We start from the raw sequence: 16,629 nt of genomic DNA on the forward strand, positions 1-16,629 counted from the left end.
GGCTTGTTCTTGGAACATGGAAATATGTTTCAGGCAAGTCTAGAGCCAAGCATGGTAAGAAGCTCTTGACATAACCTTCTGGAAAAGGAATTATAACTCCATATGATCATCAGTGTTTAAATGGATTTGGTGGTTCTGTTCCAATTAGCTGCACAATCATAGAATCATAGAATAGCAGAGTTGGAAGGGGCCTACAAGGCCAACCCCCTGCTCAGTGCAGGAATCCACCCGAAAGCATCCCTGGCAGATGTTTGTCCAGCTGCCTCTTGAAGGCCTCTAGTGTGGGAGAGCCCACAACCTCCCTAGGGAACTGATTCCATTGTCGTACTGCTCTAACAATCCTTCTTTCTCCAACACCCACAGGCTTTACTTCCATAGAACGCTCCCAAAATCAAACCTCAAGTGTTTCCACCCACTGTCTAGCTGCCGCTTTCCCACCAGATCTGTAGTGCTCCTCCATCTCACCACTATTGCCTCCGTCAATTCCGCTTTGGAGACCGGGAGACCCTGTTCCTCCTGGCCAGTCTTCTGGGTCACCATGGAAAAAGTGGACGTGGCTCTGAGGAAATGAATGTCCTCATTCTCATCCTGGTTGATCTGGAAGTTACAACAGTCAGGCTGTTAGGGGAGAATATTTCTGTGCTTTGCCTCACTTGCTCTGGGCACCATTCCCACAGTGATACTGAATGAGAGTGGGACTGTAGAAGTTCCCTACCAGGCATCCGCAGATCCTGTGACAATTTTGATTGGGGTTGTTTGCCCTATGGGACCCCATTTTACTTCTATAATGTTTGCAGTTATGGAAGCTCTAGAAGCTATGGAAGCAAAATGGGGTACTACGGCCTCCATGGAGCAAACAACCCCAATGAAAATTGTCATGGGACCTGTGGGTGCTTCTACACTAACAATTAAATTTGAACTGAACAGCGTTGCCAATAATTGACCCAACTCCAATTATTCAATTTTCTGCCCTGCCCTTTTCTTTTGAAGTGGCTTCTGCTTCCTGACATCGGCCACAGGGGGACTATCTTCATGGCGCCGAATTGGCGCCGCGTTTCCCCCAAACCCTGCGCTTTCACTCCTGCGAGGTTGTGCCAGATAATCCCCACACCAAGGAGCAAGTGCAGGGTTTTATGGTGGTCATCCGCCCCCTCCCCTGTCACTTAATGAGACTTGGGGGGGGGGAGGAGGAGGTGGTGGCATCGACTCAGGGGAGGGAAGAAAAATAATTTTAGGAGGAGGTGGCAGCAGCAGTGGCAGCTCAGGGGAAGAAAATAAACTCTTCTCCCCATGGCAAGGCAGTGTGGGGTGTTCTGGCATCCATTCCGCTCACTGGACCAATTGGGGGTCTCCATCTGCTGGGGACACCCCCAGGACGGCTGCGGAGCAGCTCCGGAGGGAGAACAGACTGGCAGAAGAGCTGGCCTGCTGCCCTTACTCTGACTGGAGAAGACAGGGTAAGTCCCCGACTTTTCAGCTGAACATCTTCAGCTCTTTGCCCCAGGGTGGCTTTGAACTGCGACTGCATCTTCTAACCAACACCACACAAATTCGGAGCCACCCAGGGGCAGAAAAGACGTCAAGACAGCTGTCTGCTAAACCAGTCCTTCTGGAACCAGCCAGTTCCCTTTCCCTGCAATGGGTGAGACTTTCATTACTGGCTCCCATTTTGCAGACAAAGTAGTTGTTCATTTTTCTTTTTCATGGCCATAATTGCACCATTACGCTTTAAAAAAGAGAAGAAGAATCAATGAACAATTGCTCAAGCAGCAAAGACTAAAGACTAGTAACTAAAGCCCCAACTCCTGTAATATTATTTATTTCATTTCATTTCTATATCTCCTGCTCCTCAATTACCCAAGAGCCCTGGGCATCACCTCACTTGCAGATTGGCAAATACTGGGTTTGTTGCGAAGTTGATCAATACAACCGATGAGTTCCACCTGGAGACTTAATTTAGAGAGAGGGATCAACTCCTTCATGCCGCCTTCTTTTTAGTGGTTGGCAACATACATTCCGGGGGCCAGGTTTGTTGGGTTCTGCGGCATCTGCAGAGTTTTCAGTTTGTTCCATTCTCCACAGGGATGGATGTCTTCCCTCTGCGTAGATGAAACCACTTGGTTTTGGGAGGGGGTGAGAGCGTCTCTCACTTCTCATCCTTTGGCTTGGGGCTATTTTATTCTGTCTATGGAAAGGTGTGCAGTTCCTGTCCCAACCTGAGATGGGCATCTGAAGAGCTTGCATCGCCTGTGCTGCTTCTTTCTGCTGTGTGGATTTCTGCTTTGGAAAGCAATTCTGCAGCTTTAACAACCTAGAGCCATGTGTGAGAAAAGATGAGAAATGGACATTGCAGTATCCTACTGATCAGTGTGCCCAGACCAAGTTTGTGTCATTTCAGACCTTAGGCCTTTACATGAATAGGCAAATAATAATGGGTATCTTATGAAGAGAGTATTTGAATGACTAACAATGCAACCCTATGTATGTTCAAACAAAAAAAAAGTCCTACAGCCCTCAAAGTCCTCCAACCAACATGGTTGGCTGGGGCACGTTGGGAGCTCTAAGACTTTTTTCTATCTAAATATGCATAGTATTGCACCCTAAATGATCAATTATTTGGTGTCTCTAGCTCAGCTGGGATCTCTTTCTTGGGGAGAATTGAGAACTGTGCTTTCTAGTTCTAACGTACAAACTTCCACTTTTCACAGCTTGTTACCTAGAAGTGCATGCCTTCAACAAAATTCTCCATTTTATGCCTCCTGCGTTTTATTTTCCCTTTCGATAATGACATGCTGTGGAATATTGGTACTTGAGATTTTTGCTTCTTTTATTTATCTAGCTGGCCTTTCTTCAAGGTGACTGACCATGGTAGTTCCCAAGTGATATTGCCAAAGGTAGCACCTTTGGTAAATAACATCCCATTCACATGTAATTCTGCTTTACTGCTCCAAGTCAAAAATCCATTTGCAGAAAGAGAGACGGACAGATTTCAGATGAATTGTTTTATTGTTGATTAGTAATTGCAACATTAAAATAAAGCTAAAATGCCTCAACAACAATTTTCAGACTACACTGTTAAAAAAGAATATATCAGAGTTTAACAATTTAGCGCTCAATCCTCTGCAAGTTTATACAGAAAATGTACATTGATGGTGCTATATAAATAAATAAATAATAATAATAATAATAATAGAAAAACAGAGTCCTACAACTCACAGCATGCTGGCTGGAGCATGCTGGGAGTTGTTGTACTCCCCCCCCCCATCTAAACACGCATCTGAGCCTTATGAAAGTGTTGCACAGGACCAATGCAGATTAAGGCTGCAATCCTATACAAATTGACCTACAATAAGTTCCACTTAGTTACTTCAGAGCAGACGTGCACAGAATTACACTGGCCTGGTTCAGACAACATGCTAAACCATGCTGCTTAACCACAAAATGGTTAAGGTTAATGCATTCTGTTAACCATTTTGTGGTTAAGCAGCATGGTTTAGTGCAGTGGTTCCCAATTTGGGGTCCGTGGACCCCAGGGGGTCTGCGTAACCCACCCAGGGGGTCCATGGCACCATTCACATATTCACCATTCATTTTTGGAGTCCACTGATGACGAATTCCTACCAGAAGTAAAATATAACATCACTGAGCACCTGCGTGATTTAGTGACTAGCTTCAGAGATTACTTCCCTGCACCTAATCCCGAAAACTCATGGAGAAGGAATCCTTTTGAATGTGGTGATGTACAAACTATCAACTCTATCTGCGGAAGAGCAAGATGCACTTGTTGACGTGACTTATGATGGTTCATTGAAATCATTTTTCAAAGAATATAGACTGGACCAATTCTGGGTGAAGGTTTTTCCTGATTATAAGAAGTTAGGTGAAAAGGCTTTGAAACCTCTAGTTCCCTTTTGTTCCACATATCTTTGTGAACAATTTTTTTCGACATTTTGTTATATGAAGAACAAGCATAGAAATCTGCTCGATGTTGATCCAGATTTGAGATTAGAAGTAGGAAATATTGAACTGGATGTGGAAGGGACTGTTCAGGACAAAAAGAGGCATGATTTCTCCCACTCACATTTAGGTTTAGTAGCTGCTAGACATGTCATAATTTGTTCAATTGTAAACTAGACGTTAGTAAAATTAAATTCGTCTTTATATTCCTAACTAAACCATTGTCATTTTTGCGTGGTAATATCACAGATTCTATGGTCTTTTTTTTAGTATACTTAAAATCCTTTGCTTATTAGGGGCTACCCCTTATTTTCTCCAAAAAATTGCTTCGCACAAGTAACTACCGTAGAGACAACAAATTTTTCAAAAGTAGGAGGGGTCCATGGCTTGGCATTTGAAAAACAAGGGGTCCATAGTACTTAACTAATTGGGAACTACTGGTTTAGTGTGTTGTCTGAACCAGGCCACTGTGAGGAAAAGATAAAGACACATCTGGCCATGCAGCTGCAGCACCACTGGCCTTGCAGAACAACAACAAGAAGCAGCTCCCGAAGCTGTAGGGCAGCAACTTCGCCTACAGAGGGCGCTCTGCCAGGGGTAGAAAGCCCTCTCCGATTCATAGAGGTAGAAATGTAGAGTCACCCATCCTCAGATGCCTCATGACATCTGACTTCTAAGTAACGCTGAACTGATTTCCAACTTCTCAAACCAAAGCGATGCGATGTTTTGTTTTTGTTTTTTAAAAAATCTTAATGAGGGCGAAGAAGAGCGATTCCATCCGACATCCATAAAGAATAATGGCGGGGTTTCTCTCCCCCCCTCTCAACTCACTGCTTAACGGAAGTTGAGACTGGGTACTGCTCTAACTTTCCTATCTCTATCGTCCTGCTGCGCTGGCTTCCGCCAGGAGCTTCGGGGCTCGCGTGCCAGCGAAAGGTGAAATCCCGAGAGGGGGACCCAGCGCCGCTGAGCAAGGAGGGGGAGGAGCCCTGCCGGCGTGGTAACCTGGCAACGGGGGAGGGAAGGAGGGAGCAGCAGCAGCAGCAGCAGCAGCAGCAGATGCCTCTGCAGGGAGGTCGCGAAGGGATCTCAAGGGTTAACGAAGGGAAGGGCCGGAAAGAGAACGCGGATGGAAAGACGAGCCCGCCCCTGCCATTGGCTCACACCGGCACAGGACCCGCCCCCTCCGCCCAATCCTGTTTCCCTGGCGCCTCTTCCGGTGACATTGAAATGCTGACAGCCCACCTCACTGGGTTGTTGTGCAAACGTACAAACTAAAGACAAGACAGGAATATGAACAATGAGAGTCCAGTCATCACATCTTGTGGCAGTGAATTCCATAAGCCCACACAACCTCGTCCAGCCCATGCATGGAATTCTCTGGCACAAGATGCGAGGGCTACTAGCCTGGAGGGCTTTGAATGGGGATTAGATAAATGCCCTCTAGTGCTGGTGCTGCATTGGGCTACGTGGCAGGGCCGGCCCTGCATAGTTAAATTATGATTACACACAAAACCATGTGGCTATACAAACCTATTTCCCATCATCCATTTTCTCCCAGGCATTTAACAGCATTATTTATTTATTTATTTATTTATTTATTTATATAGCACCAACAATGTACTTGGTGCTGTACAAAATATACAAATAAAACAGCAACACCCTGTCTAAAGATTTACAATCTAAAATCACATTAAAGCATTAAAGCACTAAAGCATTTAACAACATATGCTAAATTTGTTTGTTTTTTAATGGGCCCCAGAACTGTTGTTGTTTAAACGGATACTGTTGTTTTATACTGTTGTTTTTATATTTTTGATGGTTTTAAATTGTGTATACTTTTTAATGTTCGCTGTTTTTAACTTTTGTAAACCGCCCAGAGAGCTTCGGCTATGGGGCGGTCTATAAATTTAATCAATAATAATAATAATAAATCTATTTCCCATCACCTATTTCCACATCCAACATTGTTAATCGTACTATGGCAGGGTTGGGCGATACAGGAACACAAGGAGATGCCTTATCCGGAGTTAGCCCATTGGGGTGGTATTTTTGACAATTGACTGGCAGAGGCTCGCCAGGGTTTCAGGCAGGAGTTTTTCTCACTCGAGATGGCGGGGATTGAACGTGCGACAAAGCGGGGCTCTACCACTGCGGGTCACATGAGACAGTGATGGGCAGAAGCTTGGGAGCTGCACCCCAGCCTGCACATGTGCCCACACACACCCTCTTTCTGGAAATATTTTTGAACAAAGAACATGCCAGCATGACCAGGTCCTGCCAGGGTATTTATTGGTCATTTTGAATTTCCCTCCCTAGGAACTGACCAGTCACATAGAAATGCTTTGGGTCTTTGAGATTTTCCTTTGTCTTTGTGTGGAAAGCGAAGAGGCAACATCAGCCTAGCTGTGGTGTGGGCCTCATCCCACCTAGAGATGTGAAGGCCTGGGGGGGGGGGGGGGGAGGGGACAGAAAAATTTGAGCAGAAAAGAAAAAAGGTTCCCCTTTTTTTTCTCCTGAGGACAGTTTCTGGTTTCCCCCCTCCAAAATTGGAAAAATTGAATTATGAAATATTTTCTTTTAGAATTTAAGACAAAGTAGTTATATTATTATTATTATTATTATTATTATTATTATTATTATTATTATTATTATTATTATTTATTGCATTTTTATACCGCCCAATAGCCAAAGCTTCCTGGGCGTTCACAAAAACTAAAACAATTCAAAGTGTAAAACAAACAGTATAAAAAAAACAAATTAAAACATACCATACATGATTAAAACATCCTGAAAACATCCTGAAAACATTCTAAGATTTCACTGGATAGGCCTGCCGGAATAGATCAGTCTTTATTGCTTTTTTAAATTCTGAAAGACTGTCAAGTTGACGAATCTCCTCCGGCAGGCCATTCCACAGTCTGGGAGCAGCAGAAGAGAAGGTCCTCTGGGTAACAGTTGTTATATATACTTAACTAGCCTTTACTCCCCCCAAAATGATATCTAAAAACTATGTAATAAGAACACTTTTCTAGAAAGACTAGAGATGTAACATTTCTGAAAATAATGAAGCCATGAGGATTTAAAAAAATCTCTGTAAGATTCTCCGCATAGTTATTTCATTCCTTATTAAAATTATTGATCTAAAGTGTATTTTGCTGATCAACATTTATGTTTCTCAATGTGTGAGTAGGCGCCCCGTTGTGCATTCTTGACAGTAAATGTGCATTCTCGAAAGTTTGGGTTTGATCTGTGTTTCTGATGCTGTAGCGGTCATTTAATGTAGTCTAATGTATTCAGCTTTGGCAACTGTCTGGCTTTATTTAGCCTGGCTTTCCTATCTGAGGTCAAACTGCAAGATAGTGAATATGTTGCATTTCAGTTGCTGACCTGGGGCCTTCGGGATGGACTGAGCTAAAAATTGGAAAAAGCGATGTGTGGAGAGCGAGCAAAGCTTCTGCCGACTCTTGTGGCTGGTGTTTCCCATAGACCTCATCTGACTTAACCCTGTACTTCCCCTTGGTTTGATAGGCAACAAGATGGCCTTGGTTCCTTACGATGACACCGCTCTTTGGGGGATGCAGAAGTTACATAAATCTTCCTCCACGTATACTTTTGCAAACCGTACCATTGAGATCAAGCAGAATTGGAATCAGTTGGGTGTGGCTGCTGTGGTATGGGATGCGGTGCGTATCCTTTACACGTCTTCATTTGTGCCAAGTTGAGCTTGGATCTATCGATAGCTTCAGACAGCAGCTGGAGGTTAAAAAGGTTAATTTGTGCCATTACGCTTGTGCACCCATTGGGCCATTCCGTTAATTTCCTCTGCTAATTTATTTTGGCAGAAGCAATGCATGGTCCTGTCTTGATGTTGTCCTGCCTTTTAAATTTGCAAATCATACAAGATGTTTCAGAATGCTTAAGGGTCCCCACATGACAACTGTATTTATTAATCACTTATTAAGAGAAGGGTGAGGGACAGGAATGCATAATTTACAATTTCAGGAGAAACAAGTATTGTTGTATGGGAAGCACAAGAAGTCTAGTACCAGAACATTAAAGGACAAGTGCTCATTGATAACCCAATATAAATAGTAACCTTAGATAACATATTTGCTTTGATCATCAGCCATAACAATAACTTTTATGATTAAGATCAAAATTGCATTTTTTTTAAAAAAAATCGTAAGTAAACTTCCAAGCACCAACAGTGGTGTAATACAACATCAAAGACAGGTGACTTCCAACAGAATTGTATGGACCTTACTCTTTTTTATTTTTGCTGGAATAGACTAACACGGCTATCCTCTGGAAATTCTTGCCTATGGTGTGTGCTAAAGCAACTACTTTCCTTGTCATTTCCAAATTACTTATTGGCAAAATAAAATGTCTATCGTTTTTAGTGGTAGAGAAGAATTGGACCAATATTCACAATTAAAAAAGACACATTCAAACCCCAATCCTTATAGGTTGAGTCAGAATGCAATTATAAAATACTGGTTAGATAATTTCCACAGACGCTGTGTCGCAAGTGAGGTGGAATTTCAGCTTATTGAAATAAAGTAATCTTCCAAACCTGCTGACATTTAAGCATGGTATATCAAGGTGTGATCTTGGATCTATTCAGGATATAAAATCCCACACTTTTATCTAGTTTTGAATTCTAACTTGGCAGCCAACCATCCTAATTGAAAGAAATTTACGAGAAGCCAAACATTTGTTTGTACTCCTTTGGTACCAAAGAGGATGGATTCTGCTCTTTAGTATATATTTTTTTCTAAATCTGTCTAGTAGATTGTGGTCTACCGTGAGCCAGAAATTAAAGAAATTGCAGTTGAATCCTCCTTTCTGTGGGGGGATATCTTGATTTCCATTTTCAATGAGCATACCCCAAATAACCTCTCTGGGTGCGTTCAGACGATCACTATCAGAAAAGAAGTTTTTGGGGTCTTCTCCCCCTGTGGGGGCTATGCGTGTGATCGCTATTTGCATAGTCCTTCATGATTCTGCGTGGGTTGGCACGTCATCCGAACCTGGTGTGTGGTGTGGCAGGGGTGGCATTGTACCCACCCTACAACCTGAGTGTGTGCATTAGAACCGCCAGATAGGACTCAATGAAATTCTGGTTTGCATTCACATCAACGGCATCTCATCAACGTTCTTTACTTTTTCCCCCTTTCTTTTTTTGGCAAGCTTCTCATGTGATCTATATGAGAAAAAACTGGTCTGGCGTTACCCAAATTAGCATTCCTTTTAATCATATTCTTTTCCCTCCCTCTTCTGGCCCAGGCTGTGGTCTTGTGCACTTTCTTAGAGGTGGAAAGTATCGATTTAGAAGGACGTTTGGTAATTGAATTAGGAGCTGGGACAGGCCTGGTGGGAATCGTAGCTGCTTTACTTGGTAAGTTTCTCTTTGCAGAAACTGGGTGCTAATGATGCCTGTTAAGTTCATTTCACTATCTGACAGTGATTCTGACTTGCACTACTTTTCTTGGGGTTTGTGTGTGTTCACTACAGAGCATTAGGGCCCAGTCCTATGCTTGTTTAGACAGAAAACAGTCCTACAACTTCCAGCACGCCCCAGTCCGCATGGCACCTAAAGTAACAAGCCTTTACCTTTCCTTGAATATATTGGAACAGTTGTTGCTCTCTACAGTTTGGCTGAATGACATGACTGGGCAGTGAGCATAAATAATATTTTAAAAATGATTCCAAGTTCCAGCTTACAAATGAATTTATACATTTGGAAAATTGGCCTTGCATTATTAAATTTGTGCTAGATGCCAGCAATTTGTCTTTACCTCCTTCTTCTTCCTTTGGGTAGGTGCACATGTTACAATCACAGACAGGAAGGCTGCCTTGGCATTACTCGAGTCAAATGTACAAACTAATTTACCTGCTGCCCTCCAGCCAAGAGCAACGGTGAAGGAATTGACTTGGGGACAGGATTTGGCCGGCTTCTCTCCAGGAGGGTATGACTTTATTTTGGGTGCGGACATCGTTTACCTGGAAGAAACATTTCCAGATCTTCTTCACACGCTGGACCATCTCTGCTCTGACCAGACCGTAATTCTGCTATCATGCCGCCTCCGCTACGAGCGGGATCAGAACTTCTTGAACATGCTGAGAGGGCTTTTTTCAGTCCAGGAGATGTTCTATGATGCTAGTAATGACGTGCATATCTTCAAAGCACAGCGGAAGGTTCAGAAGGAAGATTTGTGATTTGATTCATTGCGAATGATGGACAGTTCATGTCCCATTCCATCCACAGTATATGTGGACCAAATAACTTACATTAAAGTGCAATCCTATGCATGTTTAGATGGGGGAAAGGCCTGGGGCCTGCTGGGAGTTGAAGCCTTTCCCCCCATCTAAACATGCATAAGATTGCACCCTAAATATTTCCACCAGCCCCTCTTGCTTGTTTTGATTCATGTGGTAACTCAGACCATACAAAGTATGGCCCTGAATAATTAGTAAGCAAAATCATGGCTAGAACTGCATTTGAGGTAGGGTGACCATATGAAAAGGAGGACCGGGCTCCTGTATCTTTAACAGTTGCATAGAAAAGGGAATTTCAGCAGGTGTCGTTTGTGTATATGGAGAACCAGGTGAAATTCCTTCTTTATCACAACAGTTAAAGCTGCAGGAGCCCTGACCTCTTCTGTATCTGGTCAGAGGGCAGGGCTCCTGCAGCTTTAACTGTTGTGATGTAGAGAGAATTTCACCAGGTGCTGCACACATACAAATGACAACTGCTGAAATGCCTTTTTCTACAATACTGTTAAAGATACAGGAGCCCTGTCTTCCTTTCCATATGATCACCCTATTTGAGGAAGACTCAGACCTTTTTTCTCTGTGTAAGTGAAAAATTCAATTAGATTCAGAGTACTGACATTTTGCTCTGTTTCCCACTGGCATTAAATGCATTATACTATTTGAAGGATTGATTTAAGAACATCTCAAGATGAGGCTCTTAGGTTTACCATTCCCCCAATGGAACAACAAATCATAATTATTCTATGGCTGGAAAGAAAAAGATGGAGACAGTTGCAAAGGAAATACTTTATTAGATTATGTAGAACAAGCCTGTTTGCTTGCTTGCTTGGAGACAATGAATTAGCTTTCTATCGGGTTGACTGTTACAGTAATTAAAGAAAACTTTTGTGTGTTGACAGTAAAGGGAGAGAAAAACAGCAACTCTTGATGTAGTCCTAATGAATGTAAAGGATTGGTCAAGAGAACAATTGTATCTGAGTAAGCCCAGCATATTTGAATTAGTGTTTTTGGGAAAATAAAAGTAACAATGCAAAAATGTGATCCTATTGCCAGTGCCACGTAAATGGTTAAACCCAGCCTTCCCCAACCTGGTGCCCTCCAAGTGTGTTGGACTACAACTCCCATTATTCCTAGTCAGCATGGGGGTGATGGGGTTTGTAATCCAACACATCTGGAGGATACCAGGTTGGGTTGACTGATTATTGGAATTGTTCTTTTGCCCGTACTTCCATCAGTGGTCTTCAACCCAACACTGATGAGATATCCTCAGTACTATTATTGGTGATGGCCAAAGGGGGCTTGCTTGGTGTGAGAGGACCATGTGAAAAAGGGGGAACATTTGGGAGTCTAGTGGCAGGAAGGGGTAGTGGGAAGCTCCTTTGGGTGGGAGTGATGGGATTGGAATAGGTAGGAAATTGGCTCTAATTCCTTTTAATCTTTTTCTGTGTCTAGTTCTGTGTGTGAAGCTTCAGAACACTTTAATATTTGTTCAGTGGGGTTATGTATTTCGTAAAAATAATAATAATAAATGAAATGAAATGTATCCTAAAGGCTTGGAAGCAGGGTTGGCTGGAAACAAAGAAACACACTCTTAATTAAGCTATATGGACAAACGCTTTTCAGTGTCCTGCTACGCGGCTATCTCTTGAACAGATATATATGGGGAACATATGTACATAGAAGGCGGGAACCTTTGAAAGCAGCCGGAATTCTTTGAAAAAAGGTTTCTAGCTCTGTGACCAGAAATTTTAGATGTTAAATAAATTGGGAAAAGGAGAAAAGAACGGTATAAAATGTCTCTATTTGTATTGCGTGCTTTGTAATACATGTTTGTTTGGAATTAAAAGGCATATAGCCTGCAGAAATGGGAAGGTTAGGTCCGAGTATTGAGGCATAACAGAAGCAGAAATACTGGCCTGGGAATAATGGGACTTGCAGGACATATTGGGCAAATTAAGGTTGCAATCCTATATTGATTTACCTGCGAGGAAGACCCATTGGACCCAATGAACTTACTTTTGAACAGACATGTAGTAGAATCATAGAATAACAGAGTTGGAAGGGGCCTACAAAGCCATCGAGTCCAACCCCCTGCTCAATGCAGGAATCCACCCTAAAGCATCCCTGACAGATGCTTGTCCAGCTGCCTCTTGAAGGCCTCTAGTGTGGGAGAGCCCACAACCTCCCTAGGTAATTGATTCCATTGTCATACTGCTCTAACAGTCAGGAAGTTTTTCCTGATGTCCAGCTGGAATCTGGCTTCCTTTAACTTGAGCCTGTTATTCTGTGTCCTGCACTCTGGGAGGATCGAGAAGAGATCCTGGCCCTCCTGTTTGTGACAACCTTTTAAGTATTTGAAGAGGGCTATCATGTCTCCCCTCAATCTTCTCTTCTCCGGGCTAAACATGCCCAGTTCTTTCAGTCTCTCTTCACAGGTCTTTGTTTCCAGACCCCTGATCATCCTGGTTGCTAGATGGCTTTGTAAGTTTTTCTTCTTGGCTATTAACTGATGCCACCTGAACGACTCTTCATACTGTTCCCTTAAACTGAATTCATTCACAGAGACTAAGGCCATAGCTAGACCTAAGGTTTATCTCTGGATCGTCCAGGGGTCAAACCTGTTCATCTAGGTGACACACAGGGGATCCAGTGCTCAGGCAGGGGCGAACCCTGGATGATCCCAGGATAAACCTTAGGTCTAGCTGTGGCCTATGTTGACTAATTATAACTGCCAGTGGAGCAGGAAACCAGTCCAAATTTGGGTGAAAAGCGTATAGTGGATGTGCTAGCTACCTTCTTTCTTGGAGAGAGGACCTGGCCATGCTCTAGAAACACTGAGCCTTGGTTACTGTAATGGGTCGTATTATTCCCTACCGCTTGTCAAAGGCTGCCTTCGAAAAGCAATAAGAAACTTCAGCTGATGCATATCACTAAATAGTACCGACTGCTGTGAACGTGCTAAAAAATCTTATTTATTTGAATTGTACCTGCCTCTCTACCAAAATATGGCACTCAAAGCTTGACCAGCTCTCCATCCAAGCCCGATTCAAAGTGCTGTTAAAACCCTAAACAGTTGGTTTCTGGGCTACCTATAGGACCACCTTCCTCCTCATGAACCTGTCATCTCCATTTGAGGCTCCTCTGGATGTACCCTTTTAAGGTTAGGCAAGTCTTTATAGAAATCCTAGAACTTTCCCCCTAGATATATTCGCCTGGTGCCATCTCTGAGGTGCCAGAGGTTCCACCCAAGTGCCTTTAACGGTACTTGAGGCCCTTATAATTATTTCAGCTGTTTTTATCTGCTGGTGACCTTTTTTCCTTTTGTTTTTAAGATCTCTGTGGTTTTACTGGGTTTTTTTGACACCGTGTTATTGTTTTATTTCTCTTGTAATCTGCTTGGATGCCTATTGTGGTGAAAGATACGATTCTAATCCTATTAATACAGTTAATGAGAACCTGGGCAGCTTTATGAGTTTAGTCCAGCAATGTAATCATGCACATTTTACAGGCTTATACAATAAAAGAAGATGGTCACATTTACTTTGTAGAGGAACTAGATCATAAGAGTCTCATAATAAATTTCCTGTTATCATTTGGTCACTATTCTTTTTCCTGAGTCAAACATGTTATTTTAGTACCTTTTATAACCAGTGGCAAAAAATATTATATCATACTGCTTTCCCCCATTCTAACAGTGGGAAAACCACACCTACCAAAACAATTTGAAAATCCTGTGGGGAAGTACAATTTTACAGGGACAAAAATTCCCCCCAAAATGGTTTTCCTCCCCTATCCTCTTTTTGTATTGTTTATTGAATAGCTTTCAAGATTTTTACAACAGAAGAATCATCTTCCAACCCCAAATTATATGTTGGTGATATAGGACTTCTCAACAAACCTGTTTCCCTCTAGGATGAATGTGAGAATGCATATACATATTAGAACCAATGAGTATTAATGCACATACTAGCTTTTCTTTGGTATTTCCCTTACAGATAATGGATTTGGAGATCCCTATATCAGTACAACCAGACTAAAAGAACAACTTCCCTCCTAAATTCTATGACTTCATGAAGAAAACATAGTTTAAGAGGTGCTTATATTTAAAGGGAATATCTGCAATGCCATCAGAGACCGGATCTTGTCCAGCATGTACAAGAATATTTTGAAAATATATAGATGAAATTCCATTTGACAGATGGAACAATGCACATTTATTCTATTGACCTCTGAATCTTAAATACTCCATCTGAGCAGTGTTAATGTCTCTTGGGTGATTTGCAAATGTCCATATGCAGCCACTAGCTGGAAATGTACAATTTCTCATGCAAGGTTCTAGCAAGAGGTATAAAACAGTCCTTACATCGGGGGTGGGGGGAGCTTACACACTCAGCTGGATGCTTTGGGGTCAACAAAATCTTGTTAGACAGGTAACTTGAAATCAAATTTATATTTTGTCAGGAAAACCTCTGTAAATGTAATAATGGTTAACAAATAATCAAAGATGGTCATACGTTGCTTTCTATGATGAAAATATCAAATATGGGAAATAAATTTAAAATGACAGTAGGTTTTGAAAGGGCCTCATTGTGTTTTAGAACTCAGCTGATTCACTTATTCTGTGTTCCAGTTCTCTAGCCTTAAAGAATCATTCCACCCAAACCAGCATGTAATGGAACACATTCTAAGGCACGTGCTCAGTTTGAGCTGAGCTGGAGAGTCTATTCACTGCAGAGCCTACTCCCTTGTGTCAACTGAAAGTAATCCTTAGAAACACTATTACATGGTCGGACATTTCATGAATTGTACTCCACATTGTCTTTGGGACTGGGTGGCTGGGAAGAAAATGGCCATGGCTGTAGCCTCCACATTTTCCCATTAGCAAAATAGGAACAATACGGACATCGTTCAGGGGATTACCCAATTGAAACTCCTTTATTAAGATACATATTTACTCCTGACTACTTGGCAATTATTGCTAAAGCCAAGACATCTAAATAAATGACCCCCTCTCTAAAAAAAAGAGACTTCAAAATGATTTTAAAAGCATGTTTATGTGTCTGCACATAAATGTGTAAAAAGGGTGTTATGACAGTTTATACCACAAATTTTACAGTAAGAAAAAGCACTTTTATGACAATAATTCACAAATTCACAAGGATCACTTTAATATACAAAGCAATTACTAGCATTCTGAAACACAAAGCAGTTAGTATGTACATAATGTTAATAAAAATGCAGTATAACTCAGTACATTAAAAACAGAAAGCACAAAAGGATAAATTACAAAATTAAAACAGGGATGTTTCAAGGAAATAGGGAATTCTCAAATTAACTTAATCCATGTCTTGTTCATATTTCTCTGCTTAGTAATTTCATTTCAAGAGAAAGCATTTTTAAAGTTCAATACCCTGTTTTGTGCTGATTGTTTTGGGTAAAGAATCAGAAATGGGGGAGAGTGAATTTCATTAAATAAAAATAACATAGCCATCCCCACTCCAGAAACTTCCCATGTTATTCTAAAGAAATTGCAAATTCTTACTGTGAAAACTGATATCCAAATGCAACAGGAAGAATTTTTTACAGAAGATGTTTACATTGCTCCTCAAACCAGAACGTTGATATATGAAGTAGTCATACTTTAAATGTATTTGAGGGTCTAACATTTAGCTTCTTGTTCTTTCAAAGTAGGAATAATTGTACTACACAAATATGGAGTGGCACCTGGATAAAGTACAACTTGTAGAAAACATTTTTTAAACAATCCTTCAATTATTTATCATGGCCTTTCTGATTACAACACACATTGTTTTATTCTTCTCCTCTCCTGTGTCATTCTATCTCAGATTGTCCCTCATATATCTGGCTAAGGATGAGGCTTAAGCAACTGACTCTGATACAGTATTCTCCTAAGGATAGCAAATGCTTGTTTACACGATCAATTATTTTGAAACGAATTCTTCTTAAGCTTGCGCCAATCTCTGATTTGTTTACATGATCAACAACAGATCAATCAGGAGGAGGCATTATAGCAAGAAGAACCTCCAGATAAGTAGTATGTAGATGTGACTTAAGTTCACTGTAGGGTTACAGCAGTTCTTGTTGGTGTGCAATTATGAGTGGCTCACATTCAGAATACACTGCAGGTGTATGGTGAACACTAGGACCTTGACACTTTATTTTGGCAGTCATGTACCCAGAAATAAATTCACTTTCTCCCAGCGTAGTTATCTTCTCATTATACTGAGGTAACCTGCAGATCCCACTTGACACTCTACAGATTTATTTAGCATCCCAGAAATCAATGCTCCATACCTCTTAATATAGAAACAAAATGTTGAAATGTTACATATACACAAACCCTGAGAAAGTGAGCAAGGGGGTGTAGGAAGA

General features: G+C 41.6%; 1 protein-coding gene across 1 annotated transcript; it reads left to right on the forward strand.

Moving 5' to 3' along the window:
* The first annotated feature begins 4,877 nt into the window (after positions 1–4,877).
* Positions 4,878–10,464, forward strand: METTL21A (methyltransferase 21A, HSPA lysine). The gene is made up of 4 exons (XM_063118563.1): positions 4,878–4,957; positions 7,489–7,643; positions 9,247–9,358; positions 9,782–10,464. The coding sequence occupies exons 2-4, from the start codon at positions 7,497–7,499 to the stop codon at positions 10,177–10,179; spliced, it is 657 nt and encodes a 218-aa protein (XP_062974633.1). The 5' UTR covers positions 4,878–4,957; positions 7,489–7,496; the 3' UTR covers positions 10,180–10,464.
* Positions 10,465–16,629: the final 6,165 nt, after the last annotated feature.

Source organism: Elgaria multicarinata, chromosome 2 (genome assembly GCF_023053635.1).
Source record: "Elgaria multicarinata webbii isolate HBS135686 ecotype San Diego chromosome 2, rElgMul1.1.pri, whole genome shotgun sequence".
In the NCBI taxonomy this organism is placed as follows: Eukaryota; Metazoa; Chordata; class Lepidosauria; order Squamata; family Anguidae; genus Elgaria; species Elgaria multicarinata.